The sequence below is a fragment of the Megalops cyprinoides genome, chromosome 7 (assembly GCF_013368585.1).
Source record: "Megalops cyprinoides isolate fMegCyp1 chromosome 7, fMegCyp1.pri, whole genome shotgun sequence".
Lineage (NCBI taxonomy): Eukaryota > Metazoa > Chordata > Actinopteri > Elopiformes > Megalopidae > Megalops > Megalops cyprinoides.
The window spans coordinates 6,416,948-6,444,399 of record NC_050589.1 but is presented as its reverse complement, the minus strand read 5'-3'; the positions used below and the strand labels follow the sequence as shown (position 1 = coordinate 6,444,399).

Genomic DNA, 27,452 nt, shown 5'->3' with positions numbered 1-27,452 from the left:
TGGTATGAAATGGGTCGACTTTTGCTGATCTCTTGCTAATTTAACTCTGCAGGTTCAAAGATTTCACTAGGCTACCGTACTGCCCAGCCATGCAATAACGCTGTGCCATAGCTGAGTTTGCATGTAGAAAAGTAAATGAGGTTAAGCCACAGGTATAACAGGGCACTACAAACCAATGTTCGCTTTTCACTGATTATTATTATCTTTTGCTTTTTTTTTTTTTACTTTTACATTGGATGCTCAAGATGAGTATTATATAATAAAGAAAATTAATATACGTGGATATCAAAAATAGCAGTGGATGAAATTAAAAGGGGGGGGGGTGAGGGGGAGGTGGGGGAGTAGGGGCGGTGCCTAATCCACTTCGCTCTCGTTGCTGGCCCCCTCGGGCCGCCGCAGTTTGTCCACGTGCTCGTTGATCTGCCCGTCCCCTCCCCGCCGGTCCTCCGTCTGCACGCTCAGACGTTCCTCCTCGTCCACGTGGCTCACGTCATCGTCGTCCTCGTCTTCCTCCTCCTCCTCCTCCTCCTCGTCCTCTTCCTCCACCTCCTTCTTCTCCTCCTCCCCCTGCACTTCCATGCGCACCTGGTCCTTCAAGTCCAGAGGCAGCGCCGCCCCAAGGCCCCCCTCCCCGTTGAGGCCGTGGGGCCCGGCCTGGGGGCCCTGCGGGCTGTGGCCCTCCTTGATGGGTGAGGAGTTGGCCGACTCGTTGCTGACAGGTGAGATGTCGCTGCTGCTGTTGTTGTGGTTGACGGAGGGCGAGCCGGAGAGCGTGGGAGGCTTCAGGGGGATCTGCCAAGACGGGATCTTGGGAACGGAGGGCGACGCGGGGAACTGTCTCCTAAAGAGAGGCAGGAGGGAGGTGACAGATGGAGAGCAGGGGTTACACTTCAGAGCCGCAGCTGCTGTGCTTCTTCCTCATCTTCTTCACTACCATCATCATCCTCACCCAAATGACCACCCACAACAGACATCAAAACAACCCAAACATGACAAAACTAACCAAAATGAGATTGGTAAAGGTAATCTCGAAGCCCCCTACTGCCCTGGAGACCACAGAGACTGAAGCAGCTTTCAGAACAGGAGTACTGAGCACATCACCACATGTAGACTTGCTTTATTTTGAGACCTATGCTTTATGTTGAGTCCCTAGAAAATATCCCTAGGGCCGAGGAACTTACAAGGTGGTGATTGGTAGGTACACTGTTGAGGACAGTATGTTTTTTAAGGAGAAGAAGCATCACAGTGATGTTTCTGGTTTATGTAGTGTTCTTCACACCTGTCTCAGTTATGTAGGTCAAATCCAAAGGCACTCCTTATAAGACATCAATACCAAAGGAATAAAACATGTTCACAGGAGATGCAAACTATTTTATGTTTGAAAGAAACTTTGAAAGTTTCCATTGTGAAAGGAACAAGCATAGTGACAGATGGTGTCTCTTTGTTGCCTTGTTTCAGTGTTTAACCCCTGATACAACCCAACATCTTGAGCAAGTCAGGGAAAAATGAGACTTACAGAGAAAACAAAACACTGATTAATATGTAAAATAAGTACAAACCATGTAGAAACTAAGGGTCCTGGAGAAAGCTTTAATCTTCATGATTTTTCAGATGTAACCATTACTTAGAACTTAATTTGCATTATGCATATACAATCTAATGAATATTAATAAAGCTGGAACTGAATACATTTTCAAGAAATGAGAAATACTGTTGGATATGTATCAGGGCTCATTAACCAGTAACAAGCCGGTTCCCACAACTACCCCTGAAAATGACAGCAATATTTCAGACTTTTTTTTTTTTTTTTTTGGTAAAAATGCATTTTCTGGAATGAACATCCATGAATTACAAACAGCAGCATGTTACTGTATGAGAACATAAAACTCAAGCAAAGTGTTTGGTTAGCCGCGCCAACAGGGCGCGTAATAGCCTTCTGTTCTCTTCGATTCGGAGGTGAAAATATGGAACGGCAGTTAAATCTTTAGTGACTTTAAATTTTACACCAAAACAAAACAAAAAAAAAATGAAGTCCATAAAATGTGCGGCAGGGCAGCGTATCGATTTCCCCCTACCTTTTCTGCCTGATCTTTAGACCTTTCACCAAAAACATGACATTGCTGACTGAGACACACTGTGGAACTCAACACTTTTCTTTTAGCTACCTGGAGAACGACCAGCTATTTAGCTGGCAAAATCACAAAACACTAACATGCGGTCTCTCTCTTTACATTCAAGTTTATAAATACATCTGACAACACTTCCTGGCCTTTTTACACTACTGGCCCAGCTGTGATTTCACTGCATTTCTTTTTTTCTGGCTTTCCAAGAAGCACAATCAGCACTCTGGTGCTGGCCACTGTCTTGGGTGAGAACAGTGCAGAGAGTGCATGGATACACATCCCAGTAATGACAAGGATGATGTAGCCAGATGCTGGAGAGATTGCACTTGCTCATAAAGCTAGCTAGCTATTACTGGTCAGTCCTGCAAAAACTGTTTGATTATTATTTTCACTGTAGTGGAAAACAGAAAGTTTAAGTGTCTTGCTCCATAACAAACATAGAACACTCATGTAGCCGTTTTTCCATTTGGACTGCAGCTAGCTAAAGATGTTATCTGGGTCAAGATAGTAAGTGAACAGCTATCAACTCAGAAACCTCAGGCTTCTAAGTTCAATAACAAACAATGACACTCAGAAGATTCTGAGTTTCTGAGTTCATAAAATAGCTTGAAAGCTAATGAGACATTTCCTGACTTTTCTGCACCTAGTGTTCTGATCTTATTTTATGAAAGTACATTTCTCAGGTTAGTGTATTTGCATATGAGCACATTTTAAAAGCACTATGATTATGTTGGTAGTTACATGTGTGCCACAATTACCTCGTTTTTCCTGACAAAGCAATATATTCACCAGTAACATTAAAAGTGCCTATATAAACAAATCACATCTTCAAAGTCATTAGCTGCATTCAGGAAGCGTACAGTTTGTAGGCTAACCAGAAACAGCTTGAATAAACATGGTATTGATTTTTCTTCAGTATATATGAAGCAATTTTTGAGTGGTGGGACCTCAAAGAACAAATACCTTGAGGAAATGGATTGATCGTCAGAGCTATGGAGACCATACTTTTTGTTTTGCTGAACTGTCTAATGAGAGTAAGGCATACCAGAATCAGGCTAGGAAATGTTACAGACTGACAGACAGAGTAGATTGTTAAATCAAATATCTACAACTACTACACTCAGGGACCTTTATGCTTCTTTGTGATTTTCTACCAAATACAAGACCTTTCTTGTTGGAGTTAAACACTGCATCCTTATTAATGCAACGTTTTATGGTAATTCAGTCTCAGAAAACTTTTTTTAAGCTTTTGCTCAAACCCGGATGTGTACAGATAAAGATATTCAGTTCTGAATCTAGAGTGCAAGGCTCTAACAAAGCAAAAGATGGTGTGTGATAAGTGGCCCAATTAATGTTAATCTAACAAGCTAACCTGTACAACTGCAGAAGGTACAGAAAGATGCATGTTTTTAGATAACCATAAAAATAATTGCCCTTACCAAGCCACCAAACTGGTGTGAATTTGGCAGTTAAACTGAGGTTCATTTTAAAAAAAAAACTTGCTGATTTTCTCCAGCAAACCTCAAAGTAATTTCTAGCACCCACTGGATACACATTTTGGGATGGCTGTGAAGTTAATTTATTGATAATCTATGGTATGGATGAGGCTTGACACTGGTTCCCTTTAGGCCCAGGGTGGGAGTGAGTGTGAGAGCACTGTGGTACCTGCTCAGCAGGAGACCCTTCAGAGACACGATCTCAGCCTTCAGCTCGCTAATGGTCTGGGACTCCAGCATGCGGTTGGCTGCAGAGGAAGCCTGCTGACAAAGGGAGGGAGAAAGTGAAAGGGAGAGAGAGAGAGAAAGAGAGAGAAAGATAACGGTCACAGACAGGGTCCAGGGTGTGTGTCGGAGCTAGGCTGAGTCAGCCCTCCCGCTAAACCTGTGGAACGGCACCACGATGATCAGATATCTCTTACTATCAGTCACATTTCTGCTCAATCTCTTCGTATTGACAAATTATTCCCTATTGTTAAAATATCCAACATAGGTTCACACATAGCCACACCCCAACCGAACCACAGCTGCTTGTAATTTCCATAAAGCCCCTGCTGAAACCGTAAACAGGTGAGAGACCATAAAAAGACAGGAAAACAAACCTTTGACTTCATTCTCTGCCCTGCACCAGTATCTTTCCCAGAAGGTAATGGGACTGAATCATGCCATTTTTACATAATTTTTCCATATTTCCGACTGGAGATTTGTGCAGGACAAGAGTGTTTGATAAGAGGCCTGCTGCACAACAATGGTAGCATTGATGGAGTTCCCGCAAGTCAGTGGGGTTTTGTTAAAAGAGAGGCTTATCACGCAGTGCTTGGCACGGGATGAATTGCCACGATGGGCGAGGGCTAATTGTAGTGGCCTCCAGACATTTGAATAGCAAATCACTTCAAAAAAGAAGAAAAAAAAAAAAAAAAAAACACAAACTGCTGTATACATCCACACGGACACGGCAAGAACACCACTTTCGTCCTGGCACCCATGAGGCTCATGGGATACCGCCCATCCCTTTCAGCGAACGCTCCAGGTACCAGAAACGCAGCCAATCACAGTGTGGGAATTTTGAAGAGCGGGCCTTCACCACAGGTCCTCCAAAACGAGACTAAAAACAGTGCTCAGCTATTAAGCCTAACAGGCCGCAAAGAGCAGCCACATCTCACGAAGCAGCACCTACAGTGCAGAATGCAGCGGTCGTGGGGACACGCTTCACATCAGAGGACATCTAATCTTACCACCCATCTCCTGGCCCTCAGCGCTCATGCTCCTCTGAAGCAGCCTTACTGGGCACCCTTGGAGAGCACTGTAAGCGGGGGGGGGGGGGCGTGGGGGGGCGTTCACGGTAAACGCTCTGACAGATTAGGTGAAGATCCTTGGCAGAGGTCTTTTACGGGGGGGGGGTGTGCAGTGTCTGGTAACCCTACACCGAGTCAAAGGGGGCACCTGGCGCTTTGAAGGTTGCATAGGCAAACGCCCTTGGTCTGCACCCTAATCCCCCCCCCAAAAACTCCGGCTCTCTGAAGTGCAGGGGAGACGGGCCAGGCGGAAGGTACAGATTAAGCCCTGGGAAGGAAAAAAAAGGAGGGGAGAAAAGGAAAATAAAACTGTAATTAAGAATCTCTGTCTCACCAGCAGCGGCTAGTTAGGAGGCAGAGACCCCCCCCGCCCCCCACCACCGCCACCCCCATTGAGAAAAGTGGGATAACTTGGACTCCTTCACATGTAATTAAATCTTATAGAAATTAATTGAATCACATTTGAAAGGGATCAGACTCATTTGCAAAGTGGGGAAGGTTGGGGGCGAGGGGAGGGGGGGGTAGGTTTCTCTCCTATCCACTCCTAACCTGGCCTGTGTTTTCGGAGGGCACATCTGATCTCACCTCCCCGCATTAGGGCCCTGTGAAAACACTCTTATTACAGGCTTCACCTCATTACAGCCATCGTAATCCCCCGTTCCCCAAGGCCCACACATAATAAGGCTGGAATGTACTTCTCTCTAATTTTACCTTTGGAAAAAAAAAAATTAATTGCTTCGGAGGCTGGCTGAGGCCTGGACTTCCATAAAATAAAATAAAAATTAAAAATTAAAAAAGGAAAAAAAAACGGCCAAGCACCTCTCCTCTGCTGACACTTCAGGTACCGTTGGAGCGGCATGTTCATTTCAGCACCCGCTTCTCAACAAAACCCCACATCAGACCTACGGCGGGACCCATAAAACTAAAGCTTCTCCGCCGTGCTAGAGGGGCATTAAAACGGGCCGAGAAGACGGTGTCGAGTTTCAATTTAATCTACCGAACATGCTGGGCAGAAGATCTGGAATCCCCTCCTGTGATTAGCTGTGCCCTCTGAGCGGGCTCCGCCCCCCCCTGGCCAGGGGCCCCTCCCCCTTTTGAGAGTCTCTCAGATCTGCTGTGAACGTGGGAAGGAAAGGTACAAAAATTACCAAGGAGAGGAAACGCAGGGCTGGGATTTAAAAACGGCCCCTACAGAGAGGGTATTAACACAAACACAGCATCGGCTCCACCACTACAGACAGTACAATAAAAATTAAATTATGATAAACGCCTGTAGACCATTAGCAACAGATAATACCTAAACGAGCATGCTTTTAAATGTCTGAATGCAAATTAATTCACAGCGACTAACAGATGTGTTTTTTCTCGTAATGTATGTATATTTACGGTAGAATTAGCCTCAAAAGAAATCCCTTCGGAGTGTTTCAAGTGCACAAGATGGCATAATTTATTCCTGTATTTATTCACGATCCCAGAAACAGCAGGGTTGTGCTACGAATCCAGCAGTTCCTAATCTTTTATGTGCTAAAGCTAATAAAGAGCAAGAATCACTCAAGTGAGGCAACAGAGCATTCTCTGTACACTGCTAAATATTTGGGATTATCTCATCCAAGAACTGTGTACTTGTTAACAACTGGGAATGTGTCTAAACAGCATCTTGCCAAGATACACTTAATTCAGGCAGAGGTAAAGCCACAATAAAGCCAAGCATTCAGTACATATTGGCAGAATGACTCACTTTTTTTTTTTGCAGAATATACGTAACATGCCCTTCCTTTGCACACGAATGTATATGTGTTTGTGTGAGTATACGTTTGGGAGCGTTCCTGTAACGCTGCAATTGGGGCGACCACAGCTTCCTCGTCGGCTGAGCGGGCTTCCAAGAAAAGTCCTCAGAACGGTGGAGAGCGCACAGAGCAATTTGGTGGTTTAGGGACCATAAGAAATGTTTACTTAGCAGCTGAAGAAACAGAAGTCACCATGTGTTTTGGGTTAAATACGCATTTCCGTGTTAAGAGGTTTAATTGCCGCGGCTGGCGCACTTTATACTGCAAGGAGAAACCCAGAAAGCCTGACTGAAAAACCGCTAACTGAAAATGATAAGTAGCTCAACAGCCCAACATGTGTTCTTAATCACACGCTCCGGACCTGAAAACAATTTTCCAATTTCCCATATGGCTCGAGACAACAGAGCTCTGTGTCGCCAAAGAAAATTTAAGATCAACACTATCGCTATAAAGTGCAGTTTATGATTTGTTTAATGGGTGTTTTGATGTGAAATATACTTTTTACACACTGCTGCCTTCCAAGAAGGCACTCATGGCAAATGAGGCACAAACTTTTTAATTTAATTTATATTTTGACAAAAAAAGTTTGTCTCTCTTTTTTTTTTTTTCCTTTCAGGGCCTGTTTGGGCGGTTGTTTGAGTGTTGTTCTCAACAATAGATGGATGTGAGTACAGCTAGCTGGGATTCCAACAGAGAGAAATGAGTCAGAGAAGGGAAAATGTTCACAACAAGAGGTCTTCAACTTTGCCTCATCCACAGGTGATGGTTCACTCACACCTTTCTTGGCTCAGTTTAAAAAGTTTGGGGGGGGGGCTGAGCTCAAAATGAGCCTCAAGCCCACAGTTTCAATAAAAGCAACACCGGAGGTGGATCCATACTCCTCTCTCTCCGATCTGCAAGGAGACAGATGTGTTCGCATATGGCTTCCTGCAGGATCCAGATGCTACACTCAAACACCCATGTGCTTAACAAGCTGTGGGCATAAAACACTGCCTGAGTCTCCTCTCCGCCGCAGTTTTTTGGGGGCTGATTGCGGCGTGATTTACGGCGAAGCTGGAAGACAAAACGTGATTGCTGCGGGACATTAAAAGTATGGAGATGAGTGCTGTGGACGGGCTTTTATCAATCCTACCCAACCCCAGCACCCAGCGCTTCCCTCCGAGGGCTGTTACTTTTTACGGATTATAAACATGGACGGCAAAATTACGCTGAGTCGAAACACAGCGCATCACCGGCGCTCCAATTAAAGGAGAGAGCTCATTACTGAGGAAGACGCAGAGACCGCCCTCAACCAAATGACGAACGAGAAGGCTGTGCAACTCAAGTGCTGCCGGGTAACCTTGTTACAGCGCATCTCGTTTAGTGCCGTTTACAACAAGTTAATAAACTGCCTCAGATAAAGGCTTTTGCTTCAGAAAGGTCAATGCCAAAATGGCCGCCAAGAACAGGGTGTCTCTGGAGCTTTGGTTCTGTCCACTTTGGCTTGACTGTCCATGTTGAGATGGCGACCTCACACTCCATTCAGTCATCATGTTCACTACGTCTTTAGAACTACACAGTACTTGACCTTCACCAGAAAGAATGTTTTGATCAAGGCAGTGCATCAATCTCCACTGTTGCTGAAAACTGAATTGCTGTTTTAACTCAAACTCGCCCAGACCCTCTTAGGGGAGGGGGAAGGAGGGTCTCATAACATGCCCACAACAAACAAGACGCCTTTAACATTACAAAACTCGGTAATTTTGATTCCTCTCTGATGTACAACTACTCAGCTACTTTTGAATGCTTCAGGACAGGAAAATGACTGAAGTCACTGGTTTTTCAGTAATCAGAGTGATCAGTGACCACCTGCAACTCTAAAGGTGTATTCTGTTTTGGGGGCTCACAGTAGTTTTAAGACATTTATCCATGGAACACTGGCATGAAGGCTTGGATCTAACACTGGTCAGTTTTAATAAAAGTGAGCCTTCTATCTCCACCACCCTCAACGGGTGTCACAGTAGCCCTAAAATCAAGTTAATTTCGTTTTGGTCAATCATATCACACAACCTCAACTCAGCCTCACATGGTGGAGGCAATAACTGCACGACTGTCACTGGATGTGGAAATATATTTGCCTGTATAACCTTGGATTAAACCCATGAAAAAAGCACACTATAGCTACCATAATATGACAGAGCATTTCTCTTAACTTCCCTTCAATCACGAAGGACACGTTCAATTGCAAGCGGGATATCTCACTCACAAGCGAGTTAATCACATTTGTGGAAACCTCTTAATTTCCTCCCTTTCATTGTGACGTTCCTCGACAAAGCCGTCTCGTCGTCGGCTGAAAGATGGGGGGGGGGGGGGGGGGGGGGGGCATTGGCAGTCAGTGCTTTCAGCGCAGTGGCAGATTCTCTACTTTCAGGCTGATTTAAGGGAACCCTTCTAAAACAGCTTTACAAGCATCTCAAAGGCACAAGGAAATTCATTTGCATATGTAATAAATACACATATTATATATTGCAAACTAATTTGAACTTCTTGGAAGAACCTGTACTGGCGGTCAAACCCATGATGTTTTTGCCACACCCATCTCCAGCCAGCTCCAAACCAACTATTCAGGAGGACTGGTGCCGACGTGTTTGAAATCATTTCACAGGTATGTGAAATGTATGCTAATTGAGCTGAGGATTCCTACTGATGCTGTGATTTTTGGAATTTACCGGGTCTGACCTGTTGCACTGTTTAAATCCCCTATCATGAGAACAGGGCGTTACCTGACAAAGGGCACAGATTCACAGCCCACACGCTCCAGGGTAAGACTACAGGTCGTGAGGTGGAGCAACAGCGGTATCCTGTGGTTCAGTTTGTGGTTTTAAGGCCTTTTAAGAGAGTGGGGATGTGTGGTGCGAGGGGTGTAGGACGCGTTACCTCAGAGGTAGCCAGCTCCTGGGACAGCTCCTGAATCCTCTGCTGCTGCTGTACCAGGAGCTCCTGCACTGAGGCCAGAGTCATCTGCAGCTGCGTGACTGCGGAGAGACAAAAGCATGCGTTTCGTCACGACAACACCCGAACACCCAGCCAACACACAGGTTAGACCCACCACCCCCCTCCCCCCCAACACCCGAACACCCAGCCAACACACAGGTTAGGCCCACCACCCCCCTCTCCCCCAACACCCGAACACCCAGCCAACACACAGGTTAGACCCACCACCCCCCTCTCCCCCAACACCCGAACACCCAGCCAACACACAGGTTAGACCCACCACCCCCCTCTCCCCCAACACCCGAACACCCAGCCAACACACAGGTTAGACCCACCACTCCCCTCTCCCCCAACACCCGAACACCCAGCCAACACACAGGTTAGACCCACCACCCCCCTCTCCCCCAACACCTGGACACCCAGCCATCACGCAGGTTAGACCCACCATCCCTCCCCCTTCCCCAACACCCAAACACCCAGCCGTCATGCAGGTTAGACCCTCCCCCAAACATCTGAACACCCAGCCAACAGACAGGTTAGACTCACCACCCCTCCTCTCCCCCAACACCCCAACACCCAGCCAACACACAGGTTAGACCCACCACCCCCCTCTCCCCCAACACCCGAACACCCAGCCAACACACAGGTTAGACCCACCACCCCCCCCCCCCCCCCCCCCCCCCCGCCAACACCTGAAGCCCTGGTGGGAAACAGAGCTAAAAGCTGAGGTGCAGTTTCCACTGGTTTTTAAACAGTACAGTCACGTTCCATCATAGTTAGAGCGGTGTCTTGTATACCGCCCAAATCTGTCGCCATACAGTATTTCCCTTTATGCATAATCATCCAGATGACGCAAATTGCCGTGTCATGTGCCTATTTCTACCCTGCAAAGGGTGCGGGTCTACAACTAACCCGACAGACCAACCCACGGAGCCAACACCCGAATCTCACGACCCACGCATCATCATGAAAGAGCTGTCAGTTTCAGTTTGGTTTTGGAATACGTGACCACGTCACCTGCAAGCATTCACTCAAGAGGACAATGTTAAGTGTAGGAATGCGTGGGCATGTACCTGTATGTGACAAAACCTGAAACAATGAGCGCAGGGAGTAAGAATCTGAGCCAGGCTCCACTCCCCATCAGCAGAAACAAATGCAAATGAGTGGAGCTGAATCTTTCCTCTGGAACCTGAGGTTCATAGAAATAATGACATAAAAACATGGGCATTTACTTTTCATTCACATTTTGAGACTGGGAAGAAAAAAGTGAAAAGTACTTGAAAAAAGAGATTTAATTAAAAGAACAATACTCAGAAATTGCACATAAGCCCATCTCACTTAACGGGCCAGAAATTAATAGGTTAAATAATAGCTTTGGGTGAACAATAGGAATAATGACTACGATAACATACTCGCAATTTGTTCAACTACATTTTACACTGCCAAAAGTCCCGTTTGTAATAAAAATTCAACACCACCACGAGTCAATCAAATAGAAGAAAACAGAAAAATCATGTGGCTTCATAGGCCATGAGTAAGGTCCAGAAAGTCTTAAAAAGCGGTATATCTGTAAAACCATATACTGGTCAGGCCCTTGTGGTCAGCCATAACCTTCCGCTGTTTACTCGAGCCTTCTATCCACAGCAGTGACCTAAAATATGAGCTTAGCATTTGGATCCTCTAGGCCTCTATCAGTGCATTGCATTACATATGTGCCACAGTGAAAGGACTGGCAGTACTGCTGCAAACATGGCAGGCTACACCACTATTAGAATCACCAAGGAATGACAGACAACAACCTTCTGTAGCCAGATAAAGGAAACGAAATGTTTACTTTAAATAGGCAGCAAAACATTTTAAAGAGCCTTGCAGCGCTTGTCGTAGAACTAAATCAAAGCACGACTCTCTCTGTCTGTCCTCTGTGGGCTCTGGGAGACATTTTTTTCCCTCACAAAATTCACTTCCAGTGGCAGCTTGAAGTTACGTCTAAGTTCGGGTCTCACAATGGAAGGTTGCCGTATATTCCAGGTCCAATGAGAGCAGCACCCCACGCTCTGATCCCCATGGTGAGTATGGTGCAGAAACCACATTAGAGGCAAAAGGTGTGCTGCAGACTTAGGCCTAATGCTACCAGCTAGGCCAAATCCCATGACTGTTTTAGGTTACCATAATTAGAAACAGCTGTGTGTGTGGTCTGGAGGATGTGTGATATTTAAACACAATGTGACGTTGTAATTCAAATATAAAATTATACAATTGCAATGACTACGTTTACATGTCTTAACACAACCTTGTGGATGTGCTTTTTTTCCAAGTGACTGTTGATAAGAGCATCTGATAAACATTATGTAAATATACGTACACACAGTATTCTGGATAATGCTCCTTAACCCTGGTTAGGGACATATTCACTCAATATTCTGTTCAACAGAGGTACTGGCTTATTCGGGTAATGGTTATTATAATAATGTGTCTGCATGACTCATGTCACTGTCACAATACTTGGATATTTATGTTAACATAGGAACATCCTGCATCTGATTTGACAAGAAAACTGGTTTTCCCTGAAAAGTGATGGCCAAGCTAGTTGTGTCCAAAGGGCTAAAATACTGCAATGAAATATTATGCATTGTATTGGAAATGCATTATATATATAATTTACTTACAGCCCCAGTTTCTGCAGAACTCACTTCAAAGAAGCTGTGAGAGGTTAAAAGGTTGGGTAGGTTGGTTTGGGTAGTTATGATTAACCTCTAACACAAGGCACAAAAATTAAAGGGGAGGAAAAGCTTGCGCTCAAAGGTTTGAAGAGTGTTGTGAGTGTTTACACTGGTTGCCACGGAAATCAGTCTTCCTCATTTTGAAGAACGGAGGAAATCCTCATACACATTCGGGAAACTTGGGAGGTTTTGTGCTCACTGGCTCTGCCAAAATAGAGTAGAAGTGTTCTTAGTGCTGGGTACCGAAGACAAACCGCCCTGCACTCACTCTAACAACCTTCCAGCTCGATCAAATTAAAAATCTTTCAAATAACAATGATAATAATCATCTGAATCTGTGAAAATGTACTACAAACACAGTATCATTTCATCTTAAATATTTAGTATATACTCAAATAAACTTGGAAGAATCTAGGCTGTAATGCTGCACTTTCACCTAGGTCGGGAATGTAATGGAACTTTCTTTGAGCAACATAAACTGATTAAATTTCTAATCTGGTGTCTGACCTTATATTAAATAACTGTCTGAACACTTCCATTAGCAGGCAAACCATTGGTCTTAATGCATCTAAAAACCTTCAAACATTCAACCAGCAAAAAAAAAAAAACATCCTTTCATTTTGGGGGGGGAGAGGGGGGAAGAGATCCAGACGAAATGTCCCTCCTAATCCCAATAAATATTGCTCTTCTCACATTGACTTTGAAGATTGAATTATTCCAAGATCAACTGAAGGTACAGGAGACCAGAGACAAATAAAAGCAATAATAAGAAACACCACTAATAGCGGCGCTTGGTGCTATAAAATGGTGTATCATTTCAAATAACACTGCGAACGGTTGGATTCTCCCCGCATCCACTCACACCCGTATTCCCAAACAATGCATTAAGTTTCCAAACTGATTATATTACAGAAAACCAATAAACATTTGTATAAATCATCCTGTGCAAAGTGTTAAATCAAGTCTAATTGGTTTAACATCAAGAGATATTGTAGTTCCCCACTGTTTGGCTTTTGAGTGGATGGCTTAGGGCCTTGCAATGCAGTTCTCTTTATACATGCAAGGTATTCTACATGAAATCGTTTTTTTTTTCTCTCTCTCTCTCTCTCGCCTTTTCTTCCCGGAATGACTCACACAAGCTGTTAGGGGGTCTCAGTAACAGCTGGTACAGGAGCGGTACAATTCACCCAGGGTGTTCTGAGACCAGCCCCTGGTCCCGAGACTCTCACCCCCAGGGGGGACTTGAAGGGGGTGTGAGCAGCTTTGGGTAAAGGGTGTCACGCGGCCTTCCGAGAAGTGGTTACAGGGATCCTCGAAACTCAGCGTGTGTGACCCTAGAACCCGGTTTTCACTGACATCAAAACAAGAGACAAGACACAGAGAGTGTTACATTAGGACATACTACAGAGCCGTGCGGCTATGGTACATGACAATGTTTTGTTTTGTTTTTTTTCTCCTGAGTCTGTGATCATTTTGCCAATGAAACTTCCTATAAGTAGTGCATACATGGATGGATGTGTTTCTAGCTGTTTGACAGTAGGGGTGCTGCTCGTGTGGTTCACTGATAGGCACTAAATCTATGTTATAATAAGACAATATTTTCTTTTCTGATTAAGAGTACCATGTATACATTTATAAAAGATTTAGTTACACTTGTATCTTGTACTTGTCTCATGCTTGTATCTTGTGCTTGCTGTCTCATGTATGTCTCTTGTGCTTATCTTACACTTGTGCTTGCTGTCTCATGCTTCTATCATGATACACGCTTGTTATCTTGTGCTTGCTGTCACTCATGTTTGTTATCTTGTGCTTGCTGTCACTCATGTTTGTTATCTTGTGCTTGCTGTCCCTCATGCTTGTGTCTTGTGCTTGCTGTCTCTCATGCTTGTGTCTTGTGCTTGCTGTCACTCATGTTTGTGTCTTGTGCTTGCTGTCACTCATGTTTGTTATCTTGTGCTTGCTGTCCCTCATGCTTGTGTCTTGTGCTTGCTGTCTCTCATGCTTGTGTCTTGTGCTTGCTGTCTCTCATGCTGGCGTCTTTCATCTTTCATCCTGCTTTTTTCCAGATTGCTCCTCTGCACCGATGCCCTTGTCCTTGCAGCTCTTATGACATGCACTTAATGCACCTCGTCATGACGGCCTTGTACGGTAAGCAGCTCCGGATAAAAGCATCAGCCATATACGTACATACATAAATAAGCAAATAAATAAATTAGTGCACAGACACTGGCGTAATGAGAATTTGCAACCACAAGGATCTGTCAGGGTGAACACGCATGATGTTGATGCATTGCGAACTTGAAGTACAGTACACAGCCTGTTAGAGTTGCCAGAACACATTTAAATTACTGCAAAAAAAAAAAAAAAATCCTGGAAGGTTACACTTTCACAATATCTGTATTATACTGTATGACAGGATGCATGAATTTCCTCAAGAGGGATATTAGCTCTGTGGTAAGGCACTGACCAGCACGGCTTCAGCTTGAAGGCTAAGAGCACTTCTGTTGAGAACAAGCGAATTTTGGAGGTTATAAGTGCTTTCACAGCTGCTGTGGCCAGGCAGACAAAATGTGTTGAGTAAATTATTCAGTAAATACCTCGATATAGTGTACACTACATATGTCCGGGGTCTGACTCTGCCTTTAATGGCCAGCTGGTCACCAATATGGCTCCCACCGACAAAGAGGGCCGAACAGCCGCCACAATTCCATTACAGACCGCGCTGCGCTGAAGTGCTTCCAAGATCCATTCATTAACTGTCCGTGTGAAGTTGTAGGAAATTATAATGGGAGCCACGGCCTACTCAGAGCAGGGAGAGTAATGCAGTTTTATTCAAAAGGAAACATCACTTCAGCGCATTCAGCGCCGGAGAAATACATGAACTTTAACAAAGGCCTCTGGAAATTGGCAGGAAGGCAGTTAGTTGCTATTACTCACGTTACAACCCCCCCCCCCCTCTCTCTCCCAACTGTTAACTGAAACAGTCATTAACTACAATGGCAGCTTGGCCATTCCAGCCACAGCAAATTGGAACACTACCATGGCTGAGGGGGGGGGGGGCACAGGGGAGGCGGCTTTGTATGAGGAAACTGTTACGATCAAGAGTACCTGTTGTGCCCAGAATAAAAAAGGCGCTGCTATCGTCAAATCTTGACTGGAATGATAAACAAAACAGGACTTATTTGTGCTGCCGTGAAAACAGAGAAAAAGGTAACATTCACAGAGGAAATGATTTTGCATACATGACTCAAAATGACAATAAAAGATCTAATTTGTTAGGCAGATTTCTGAAGGCACAACTTCGCACACAATCATACTGTGAGGTCAAAGTCATACTCCTACCCCAATGTACGTGTGTGTGTGTGTGTGTGTGTGTGTGTATGTGTGTGTATATGTGTGTAAACTTTCAGTTTCTGATAAAACTGAAAGTTTACTGAATTTTCAGCCAGATTTAAAGAGCAGAAGCATGAGTTTAATACCCCACCTGAAGAGCTGTAACATTAGCTGCGGTAAGTGAGCAAAGCAGTGAATGGATGTGAATTTCATGTGGCAACAGGGAGATCCTGCCCTCATGTAATTGTTTCTTTGATTTAGGCTCTACCGAGAAGCCCTAAAAAACAATGGCTGTTCTGTGAGCCAACAAGGACTGCAACCCTAAACATTTGGTTCTTACCAGTGACCACTACAGTCAAAGCTGTTGAGATGGCATTCGGATAGCAGCTAAACAAAACGCACAGAAGTCACTTTATCAGCTAAGAACTGACTGTACTCGACACGCACAGAAGAATCGCTTTACTGGCATGAGAAGTGCCTCGGCCCCCTGTACCGCAGCGCATATACTTTTTCATAACCTCAACCAATACTTCCACTCTCCGCTGTGATCCACAGATGATAGCTCCTTCTGATCTCATATTCATCAACTTTTTCTCCACGAGACGAAAACGGAACAGATTCCAAGAGAAGTTGGGATATTTAATGCGCCCGAACTAAATTGGACTTTAAAACTTAAAGCCGGGTTTGCCTTTAATTAAAAGAGAGAGAGCGACACAACACTGACATACCAACTGCGCAAAAGTCTATGCTAATCAGGCTAAGTTTCCTTCAGAAGTGTCCGGCTTTTTTTTTTTTTTTTTTTTTTTTTGCGGTGGAGGGGATGTTTAATTACTCGGGCTCGGAGCGGGAGGCCTCCCTCGGCTGACGGGCAGGCTGAGATTCCTCACCTGTCCAACACGGGAGACACACCTGTCAGGCAACGCACTTAATCACACCGTGCTCCGAGACCGGTCCGAGACTTCCTCACCGAAATTAAAATGAACTTTCTCGCCACGGAGAGAGAAGGGAGGAGGGGGTGGTGTGCGTGTGTGTGTGTGTGTGTGTGTGTGTGTGTGTGTGTGTGTGTGTGTGTGGGGGGGGGTGGTTTGAGCAAAAAAAAAAAAAAAAAAAAAAAAAAACAGAAACGTTGTCATTTCCCTTCCCCTCATTAATATTCCGAGGTTAAGAGCTTTTCAGCGAAACGTAATTAATTGAGGCTGAGCCGACAGTAAACAAGCAATTTCAAATTAAAGCGAAATGACGGCGGCGTCATTTGTAAAATGTGAGCAGATTTTGGCGACAGATAAATGAAGGAAAATGTTAAGGAGGAAGAGGCGATGAAGATATTAATCTTCACCTGTCTGTGTCAGCGTGCCACTCATCTCGGCCATGTGGGTCTCCATCCTCTGCAGGTGCTTCTTGTCCTCCCGGCTGCCCGTAATGAGAGGAAGGATGTATTTCTGCAATTAAAAAACATGACACCCCTATTAGAATTCTCCTCAGGAAGAAGGTGGGGAAAAAGAGAGAGGGAAGGAGGGAGCAGGCGTGTGGTTTGGCGGGTCTGCGGTCGGAGGAACAAAGCGGGTGCTTCTGAGACCCGCTCTGAGTCCCGGGCTCGACTTCCCTGCCCCCGTCCCCACAATACATGATAACCACTCTAATTTCCACAAGGAACAGGGGTGTTATCAAAGCACATGTGAACTGTGCGGCTCACCTGAGCACAGCACACACTGGCAGCAAACAGAGGCAAAAGGCACTTGTCTGTGTTGTGAAGTCACAGGGCTAAAAGGAGGAGCAATGCTGGATATGGTAGCGGAACTAAGATTAATATTTTTTTTCTGCTCTTAGGATGCATCGATGCAGCATAGCGGTAAGGAGCAGGGCTTGTAACCGAAAGGTTGCTGGTTTGATTCCCTGCTGGGGCACTGCTGTTGTACCCTTGAGCAAGGTACTGAACCCAGCATTTCCTCAGTAAATATCCGGCTTTATAAATGGATAACACGCATGTAAACTGTAACCTATGTAAGTCACTCTGGGTGAGAGTGTCTGATAAATGACACTAATGTAATGTATATGTAATGTAAAACCACCCTGGCTAAACCTTCAAAAGACAGGAAAAGATGACAAGTGAGAGGGACCGCTCTGCCCTGGCCTTTCATTCACTGTGCATAGTGTCAGTGTGCTGCATGTCCGCCTGTCACAACTGACACAGAGCACTGTACTGCATATACTAAGAGGAGGCCTACATACAGCTCCAGACCACAACCTGCTGTTCCAATGACAACCCATGATGCCGAGCTGCAAGCTGCAAGGCCATGTTATAGCCCCACTCCCCCCCGCACCCCACTCCACCCTCACAACATCCCACAGACACCAGATAGCTGCAGAAGGCCCGTGGGCCACAGGCCGTCAGCGGTCTGAGAGCTTTTCTGCAGCCGTCGGGAAGCAGGAGCGAGAGATCGAGACAGTAGAGGAGGGGACGTCCTGCTGGCAGGCTCCAGAAACCACCGGCCACGTCCGCACCACACCCATGGAAAAACAGCTAAATACCCCAGTAAAATTCTGGTTTCCCACCATCACTTTCAAAAGGGGCTCTATGGGGAGCTTCCAATGGAAAAAAAAAGGCGAACTCGAGATCTCAATAAGAACATGTTTTTGTGCGTTTTAAAAGCCGTGACCGTGCCCCCCGAACAGAACACGAATCCGGAAACATCCTGCGCCTTTGTCGTCCCAGTTGCAGAGCGTGGTGCCCAGATGAGAGCTCCGCGTCTCGGCCGTTTAATCTCCCGCTGGGCACCTGGAAGTGATTTCCGCCGAGGGAGAGCCGGCGCACGTGCCGAACCCGCGCCGCAGGGAACACGGGATGAAAACGGAGTAACGGGGACGGTGCCAATCTGAGAAACGCATGAATGAAACGCGGCTTGGATGGAGGAGTGACGGCACGCGGCGGCGGGGGGGTAGGGACGGCACCGCAAGATTCCCCAGCCTGGGTCAGGAAAACCGGGGGGAGGGGGTCACTGGCTCCGCATCAATGCGGGGACGAGGGCCGACAGACAAGCGATGTCCAACGCGCCGGACCGAGTGGAGCCGCGAATGGGGCTGGTGACTCCCGCGACGGGAAAGCCTTGGACCGCTCTACACAGAATCGCTTCCATCCATGGAACGGCTTCCATCCCCACAGCAATTTGTAGGCTGTCATCGTTATTTACTCGTTTGGCCGAAATTAAAAGGCAACTCCCAGAGTGAAAAAAAAAAAAAAAAAAAAAAAAATCAAAGGTCCTCTTTTATTAATCATCATCGATGTTTCCAGCTCTTCTGCTCCACTTTCATGTCCCTCTTTGTTTTTGCTATGGTATATTACAGATAAAGTGCATAGAGCCCAATTTTTTTTTTTTGGTAAACAGAGAGTAGAGAGAAATGCTTTGAAGGGTTTTCCCTCTTTTCTTACATCTGATTAAAGTCATAAAAATGTAAAAATTTCCATCCCCCACTAAAAAAAAAAAAAAAAAGAAAAAGAGACAAAATCTAGAATGTGCAGGCAGGGCCCAGAACAGGGATGGGAAAGGCGAGGCTATCGTCTTCCCTCCGCACACAGACAAGAGAAAAAAGGCAGAATATGAAATGTGGAAACTGTGTGCCACAATACACAGTGCCCCATCAATAATGCACTGGAAACAATTAAGCCGGGCGGGCGGGATGTGACGGGTTCGCGCTTTAATGCCGTATTCGAAGGCACGCTCGGGTCAGCTTCGGTGTCTCTCTCTCTTTCTTCTTTTCTTTTTTCTTCAGTATTGTTGATGATGCTGACAGGTTGAGAATGAGAGGATGTGCTGGAGAAAAGCTGAGAAGACCACACCGCTCGTCATTAAAGTGGGCGTCGCTGCTGCTGGGATCAGGTGCCACTGGGGGGTTACTGCTGCACCCATGTTTAAAAACCTCTCAAGTCAAAACAAATGCTCATTCCACCCCCCCCCCCCCACCCCACTGATCACTCCCCCCAAGCCTATATCCCTCTTTATACATATCACATTCACAATCTTCAGGTGTATATATCACTCTGAATGTGACCACTAACTGAAGACCCATCCCGTCAAACTACCTCATTTCCCACTCATTACCCTATTGGGTGAACTTGTTCACTTTTCTGTAATATTTTTATATATTTTAGTTTTGTTTTTCCAGTCTTTTGTAGTTTTGTAGTTTTTGGTTCTCATAATAATGGAAATATTGCATTTCATGTACATGTCCTTGTTTTGTACAATATTTCATGCCGCTTTAGTAAACGCACTTTGTATTTGCACATCGGGAGTTGCTCTGGATAAGGGCGTCCGATAAAAGACAAAATGTAAATGTAATGTTTGACTAACTGAATTATAAATAACAGCACCACCTTCTCCTTCTTCACACAAAAGAGCTACATTTGAAAGGCTTTCAGGGTGTAACTTTTCTATAGGAGTACATTTCAAGAGTTCAGTCGGTCCATTTCTCCCTGCGCACTGACGTTACCAGAAAATCGCAAAAAGTACCTTTTCGGCACAGCTGTATTTTTCATGTGTCCTTCTCATTAATCCATAAAACACAGGGTTTTACCCATGTAGCCAGCCTCTTTCTCCTGGTGAGCTCTGGAAAGCTCCACCATTCCCTCACTTCATTCAGTGTAATTTGACTTAATAGTCGATGTGTAGGCCAAGGAACAAGCAGCGGGGGCGCGATTCGGGGTTCAAATTCATTAAGTCTTTGTGCTCCCAAACCCGACCCCGCTGCTCTATTGGAGCACGTCACCTCCCGAACACAATTGCTTGTCAGGGGGAGAGCCGCGCGGAATGGCGGTCTCATGGTAACAGAATAAACAAACGGGTCAGGAGCCGACAGGACCGCTTGTTTTCACAACACCGGCTCTGCTGTTGGGCCCGCACGGCCGTGGGGGGGGGCTTGGCAGAGGATGCCTACCGCTACGTGCCGCGTCTCGTGTCTTGTGCCTCGTGTCTCGCACGAGCACACAGCACAGGTGGGAAGGGCGGAACCGCTTCGTTTGTGCAACCGAAGACCCCCCTAAGTGATGCACAAGTGGGCAATGTGGCGGGTCTGATTCCCCGAGGAGGCACTGCTGCTGTCTCTGGAACCTGTGTTGAACCTGAACAGTTTCAGTAAAAAATCCAGCTCCACAAACAATATCGCATGTCGAAAAAATTGAAGACACCCAAATCACCATGGATGAGCGTGTCCACTGAACAAATGTGTTATGTAACAGATGCCTCCATTTCATTTATCTCCTCCTCTCACTCTCTCAGCGAAGCCCTTTTCTAATGCAGTTTTCCTATGAAAAGAGGGCACTATCAATGCCCTCGGTATCAATCCCGTCGCCTCCCTGTTTTGATCGGTGAATAGGCCCTCGTCTATAAGGTCTGAGTTTCGGTCTCGCCGGTTGGTGGCGGGCGCCAGGTGCCCGGGCCAGGTTTCCGCCACAGCGCCAGGGAAGCTGACGCCACCAGAAGTAATAAACACTTAAAAGTTGAAAAAGATTAAATGAGTGTCAACACAAGAGTAATTAATAAGTGGGCTGCTGTGAGCGGTGTTTACAAGGCGCTCTATAGCATAAATAAAGGCCGGGCAGAAGACGGGGCATATGGCGCGACTGGTGCCACGCCACAGAGACATGACAGCAGCGTGAGCCTTCCTGCCAGGGAATCCCACCTCGTCTGCTACAACCTGCAGACTCTCAGGAGGGAGGGAGGGAGGGAGAGAGAGAGGGGGAGAGAGGGAAGGAGAGAGAGAGCGAGAGAGAGGGAAGGAGAGAGAGAGAGAGAAAGAGGGAGAGGGGGGGAGAGAAAGAGGGAGAGAGAGGGAAGGAGAGAGAGAGAGAGAGAGCGAGAGAGAGAGAGAGAGGGAAGGAGAGAGAGAGAGAGCGAGAGAAAGGGAAGGAGAGAGAGAGAGAAAGAGGGAGAGAGAGGGAGGGAGAGAGGGAGAGGGAAGGAGAGAGAGAGGGAGAGGGAAGGAGAGAGAGAGAGGGAGAGAGAAGGGGAGAGAGGGAGGCAGGGAGAGAGAGAGAGGAAGGCAAGGAGAAAGAGGGAGGCACGGAGAGAGGCAGAGAGAGAGATAGAGGCAGCGAGAGAAGCAGATATAAGCAGAGAGAGAGAGGGAAAGAGAGGGCAGGAGGGAGAGAGAGAAAGGCTGCATGGCATTTTTTAAGAGTTTAAGAGTCATGCCAACAACGCATATCTGAATTTTGAATTTGAGACCGAGAGTGAAGTGCTTGCGAGAGAATAGTGTGGGGGGGGTAATAAAAGACCAGCAGTGCTGCAAAACCTGCCTTTGTTTTGTTGGTTTAGGGGAAGTGGTTGTTTTCTGCTTTGACACCTTTTTGTTTTGACACCTTGCTCTCTGCCCTGCACAGAGCACGGTGCCGCCTTGACTCCTAACATATCGCCTCGTCGCATCACTAAAGTTAAATTTCCTGCACAAGCACCCAAAATAGAAGTTTCGCTATTACACCGAGGCTAAACGCGGCCCTCCTTAAATGTTATATCCCTGTTACCATGGTTACTTCTGTCACGGACCCCTCTTTCCATTGGCTCCGGGGGGCGGGGGGTTTATTGGGCCTAGCGCGCGGGGTCTGGCTCGGGGTGGGAGGGCTGGAGGCCCCGCCGAATTCTGTCCGCACAGACGGACGCCGGACTCGCCGAACGCGCCGTCCACATGAAACGAGCACCATGACATCATGGGGGCAGTGTAATCCGGTAGTTACACGCTGCTGGGGCGACGGCTCACGGCAGGAGGAGCCGCCTATAAAAACGGCGTAATGGAGTCCACATGCTGGCCGCTGGCTCCACGGCCGGGGCAGGGCGGGGCAGGATTACTGCCACTCAGACGGACGGGTCTCGGCAGGGAGCGGCTGGGATCCCACTGTACCCCTGGCCTGGACGCGCGATAAAAACCAGAGCCATTTTATTTCTGAAATCAAAGCTGGACAGAGAGAGGAGGGAGACACAGAGAGATCTGTTTTGTGGAGCGGAGGAGGGCCACCGAGAAAGGGAGAGCGAGAGAGAGGGGGAGATGGGGGGTGAGCTCATGGTAATGACGTGAGCCACCCCAAACTCGGTGATCTACCCAACATCTGGAGCTCTGGTCTCTCCCCACGGAGGCCTAAAATTCCCTCGCGCAACCGCAAAATTGAAAAATGTAAGGCCGACATCAAAGGGCTTGGTGCTCACAACAGCAATCGCGTCCTGTAGGGAAATGTCACGGTTTTAAATAGAAACGTTCCGTTCGTTGACACCGGGGCAGCTGATAATATCTGCACGGTCTCTCTGCGCGGGCGCCTGGTTTTCGGGTAGCGTGTTCGAGGGGACGTACCCGATACAGGTGGTGGAACCCGAAGGCCATGCCCGTCATGATGATGGCCAGCGCGCCGTAGTCCTTCCATCTGTACCCAGGAGCACCTGCAACAAAAGACACGCCCCCACCACATCAGCATCATCACTGAAAGAAGGCCAACATCAACAGCACACACACAGAGGGACTGGAACTCCACAGAGCAGGCTGCATTCTGTTTGTGTCAAGGATGCTCAACTCAGACACAGTCAAGGGCCACAGTGTTCTCCCAAACTGAGCCTCCACCGGCAGTTATACAGTTCAAAACTTGGAGAGAAAGTACTTTTTCATTTTTCCACAGAAAATGAAATTGCAATTAAACTGTGCACCCAAATACAACCTGCAAACAATACTTTACTTTTGCATAGTACTGCCCGACAGTCCGTGAATAATCACTATGTTGCCATAAAAATTACTCAAAATTATACCCTTGTTTCCTGCACTTCTAAATCATATTTCTGACAATGTGACAACCTTTTCAACCAACACCTTGCAACCCTTTTGCAGAAGCAATAATATTGCATTGGAGAGTTGAGAATGTAAGGTTTCAATGACATGAGTCTAAACTGCATACAGAAAAAATAACGAGTTGAGAAAACACCTTGTCTGCTACAATTTCACAATTCTCAGTCAAATCCCAGGAGGAATGTTCCCTCTCATTACTTGATGACCTGAATTTCACAGACAAAAAGGTGGGCATCAAAGCTTTGCAATGATGCAAGGTTTTTTTAGTTGTTGTTTTCTTTAATCAGTACAGCACTGAACAAGAGAAAAAATAAAAATGTTGATCACAGTACTTTTATTTTCTGATGGTACTTTTTTGATGCTTTTGGCAGTCTCTACCCTGCAGAAATCAAGGGGACCACAGTCCGGCATCAGGATGTGCCCCAAGGCATCTCTGCTCTACATAAGCTGCATAAAAGCAACAGGGAGGCTGTACAGACTACAACGCTCTTCATCAATTCAAAACACAGCATGATTTTTATCATTTTATAGAAGTACTGTACACATTACTTAGGACGTATAGCCAGAATATCTACACATTTAATGCATATACAGACACTCGTGTGGACACAAGAAAATATAAGTTTCAGTATGATGACATCAGCAAGTATTTTTTCCAGCAATTTACTATGGAGCAATATAGTCCTTCCTTTTAAATGGTTAAATGAAGTAGTTAATGATTTGTGACTGAAGGTGCAGGTAACATGGTTCAGAAAGGGCGGTACACCCTGCATCACCGGATTACAGTGTGTGAAAGTGTGTGAAAGTGTGTCTCCCTCCTGCATGATTCAGCAGGGCGACTCCAGCACAACTCCTCTGGTGGAAATTCCTGCTTTAAGTACTGTCACTACATCTGAAAGTCATTTCACCAGGGGAAAAAAGCAAAATGACACAGGAGTTTCTAGGCAAAAGGACTGATGATAAAGAAATATGTCAAAAATATTCAAAATATTCAAACAGGTTTGCGTGCACAGTTGACTTGAGGCATGTCTCTGATATCTGGGGTTAACGAGTATTATCTTCAGGTAAAAGAGACCTCACAGATGAACCCCCCCCCCCCCCATGGAGCCTCTCGCAGGCAAAGGGGTGACCCACATTGCCTCAGGTGGGGAGGTGCCCCTCCCTGTTGACGCAGTAAAGTACAGCACAAGAGCAGTACAAAAGGAGGCCGGCGCTCCCCGAACAGGCTGAGAGAATCCGATAAAGTGGGCTGCTGTTTGCTCAGCTGACAGCGCTGGGCTGTGTGTGTGTGTGTGCGTGTGCGTGTGCGTGTGTGTGTGCGCGCGTGCAGGAGGGGGGCGGTCAGCGCAGGTGAGCCACTGGCACAATCCAAAGAGTGCCAGGCACACTGACATTCACACTTAACTGCGCCACACACTCACACTTAAAACCTACCCTCCACTGCATTATGGGTACGGCAGATTAATGCTCTCTTCCACTCGAAACAGGTTCAGGGTGATTTTAGCGAAACCCGCCAAAACTGGTTGTGAAATAAAAAATTCCCAGCTGCTTCCACGGCACAAGGAGAAGGTGATTATAGAGAGCTATGCCCTTGTGCGGGATGTAATTTCTGAACCCCAAACGGAAGTGGATTCAATAAAAAAGACACGTTTTTTAAAAAGACAGAATTAAACGAATAGACCATTTCCAAGTTTCCGAGAGCCCATTCAGAGATGGCACAAGCATGGATCAACGCAAAAAACACTTCCAGTGAATATAATGGCCATACAACACACAGAGGACACCCATACCCTCTTCAGACAGCAAGATGAATAAAACACAGGACCAAGACCATGCAAAAAATTTAGGAAATATCGGGCAGGTTTGAACTGGGATAGTGATAATTATGTGATAGATGTTCAGAGGTGTAATGTATCAGGAAAATTAAGAAAAAGGAAAGTGAAAATGGTACAAATTTGGCATTTATTGGCCGTATGAGATTGTATCCCAATTCTGTAGGTATAAAAGAGGTCTGATGGAATAAGCGTTAAGGTTTGCAATGAGTCAAACGTCAGGCTTTGTAAGATTATATCTGCAGGGTAAGTGCTATATAGGTATGGTGTATATGGATGAAATACCTGCTGTCTCACTGGGAGATGATATCACACTGCAGGATGGTATAAATGCTGTGCCAATGGGGGGTAGTATACGTGCCATCCCAGTGGGGGATAGTATACCTGGTATCACAACAGGGGATGGTATACCTGCAATCCCACCACATAGTGGAACAAGAAACCAACAGGAAACTCTGAACTTTCATTCAAGGTGTGACCAGGTGCAACCGTTATATTCCCTGTGGCGAGAAGTGTGCATTAATTTGCAAATCGCCTCATGGTACACAGACTAAACCAAATCACGCATACGCGTGTGAATGCCTTTTGTAAGGATGATCCAGGAAAAGATTTTCTACTTTAAAGAAGATCTACTGTACAGCACACAAGCGCTGCTCTGGACACTGCATCACCTACAGGGTAAAGGTACAGACTGACCAACTACAGAACACAGACAGCCCCTCGTCAGGGTCTGACGCTCCAGCGTTGCCTTAGCCAGTATTGCACTGCGTAAAGCACAGCGTGGCAGGTGGCAGAATGGGGTGATGAGGCGCGGCTGGTCGGTCGACCCCCCAGGCCTGACAGTGAGAGATTACCCAGGCCACTGCAGGGGGGCACGCAAAAGAACACGCTCCCAAAAAAATCATTTGTCTTTTTTGCTCCTTTTTTTCTAATTAGGATTTGTGTCCCTGGAAATACTGACAGCCGCGGTTTCCAAGGATTTGGCTAATAGCTTGTTTGAACTAGTCAGGTTGACTGATGCCTCCAACAAATAATCTCGTGTCAAATAAATTAAATTTTGCGTTATAAATTACAGCCTCGACTAATTGAAATATCATTTATCAGATTTATTGTCGTTCCGGGAAAAGTCTCGAGTCTTCAGAATGTTCGAAACTTTCGTTTTCGCCAGGAGTGAAGGCTCCCTGATGAAGTGTTGGCTGGCACTCAGAGCCGGGCTATCACAGACACTGACAGCCTCACTTGTCCACACAAGGCTACAGCCTCCACTGTTAAAAGCCATAAACGGAAACAGCTGTGGGCAGGTGTAAGCGGCAGTGAAATGAAAATGAGGTTGTGTATTTGCATAATTAAAATACCGTGGATGTTTCTTAAAGGTGGTATGCAGAAAACAATCTGTAACTCCTCCTCACCACATAACTAATGTTTACATGTCTCTTGTTGACTCCGACCCATGTAAATGTTACGGAAATATTTTGATCTCGGGAAAACATCCACAAAGCGAAACACTACACACGATCTACGTTAAGAGCAATTATTAAAATGATTCAAATACAAATCAAACTCAGAAGCAGAGACGGATGTTTTTGCGAGCCGCAGGTGAGTTCAGGTGATGCGCTTTCCTCAGAGGCCAAACAAGAACAGCGGCATACCAGGAAGATCTACCGCTGTCCCCATCACAAAAGCAAAATCATTATCGCTACTGTACATTGTTATCACTTCCTGTTAAAATATTTCACGCGTTTTGCGGATTTGCATTCTAGATCCGCGGCTGTGGCCGCCTACTGTGAGGGAGCGCACAGCCCGAAGCAGGACAGCGGCACGCAAGCGGGCAGCCAGGCCTTGAAGTCCGTCACCCGCCCATTTCAGGCCTCTCCACCCCCCGGGGGGCCTCCGAGCGCCCATCTCCCCTCACCGGCCCATTTTCCCTCTCCTTCCTCCCAAGAACCACTTTTTATTTGGTCACTTAAGCTGGTGGAAGCTGGTCTCCATTCCGCCGTTTTTCCAATCTCCTCTCAAATTTATTGGGTTCAGTGGAGGCCTGGCTGTCCTTCCGCGGGTTGAAAATAGAGATCAGAGTA

General features: G+C 46.2%; 1 protein-coding gene across 2 annotated transcripts in view; it reads right to left on the bottom strand.

Annotated features, from left to right (window-relative positions):
* Positions 1-298: 298 nt before the first annotated feature.
* pex14 (peroxisomal biogenesis factor 14) overlaps positions 299-27,452 on the bottom strand; it is a 71,906-nt gene continuing 44,752 nt past the window's right edge. The window contains exons 5-9 of one of the 2 annotated variants that reach the window (XM_036533991.1): positions 23,060-23,145; positions 17,064-17,166; positions 9,618-9,715; positions 3,789-3,883; positions 299-841 (exon numbers count right to left, since the gene is read on the bottom strand). In XM_036533991.1, the coding sequence (XP_036389884.1) occupies positions 355-841; positions 3,789-3,883; positions 9,618-9,715; positions 17,064-17,166; positions 23,060-23,145 (869 nt within the window). In that variant the 3' untranslated portion in view covers positions 299-354. The remainder of the gene's footprint in view (positions 842-3,788; positions 3,884-9,617; positions 9,716-17,063; positions 17,167-23,059; positions 23,146-27,452) is intronic. The other variant, XM_036533992.1, reaches the window with a different exon arrangement.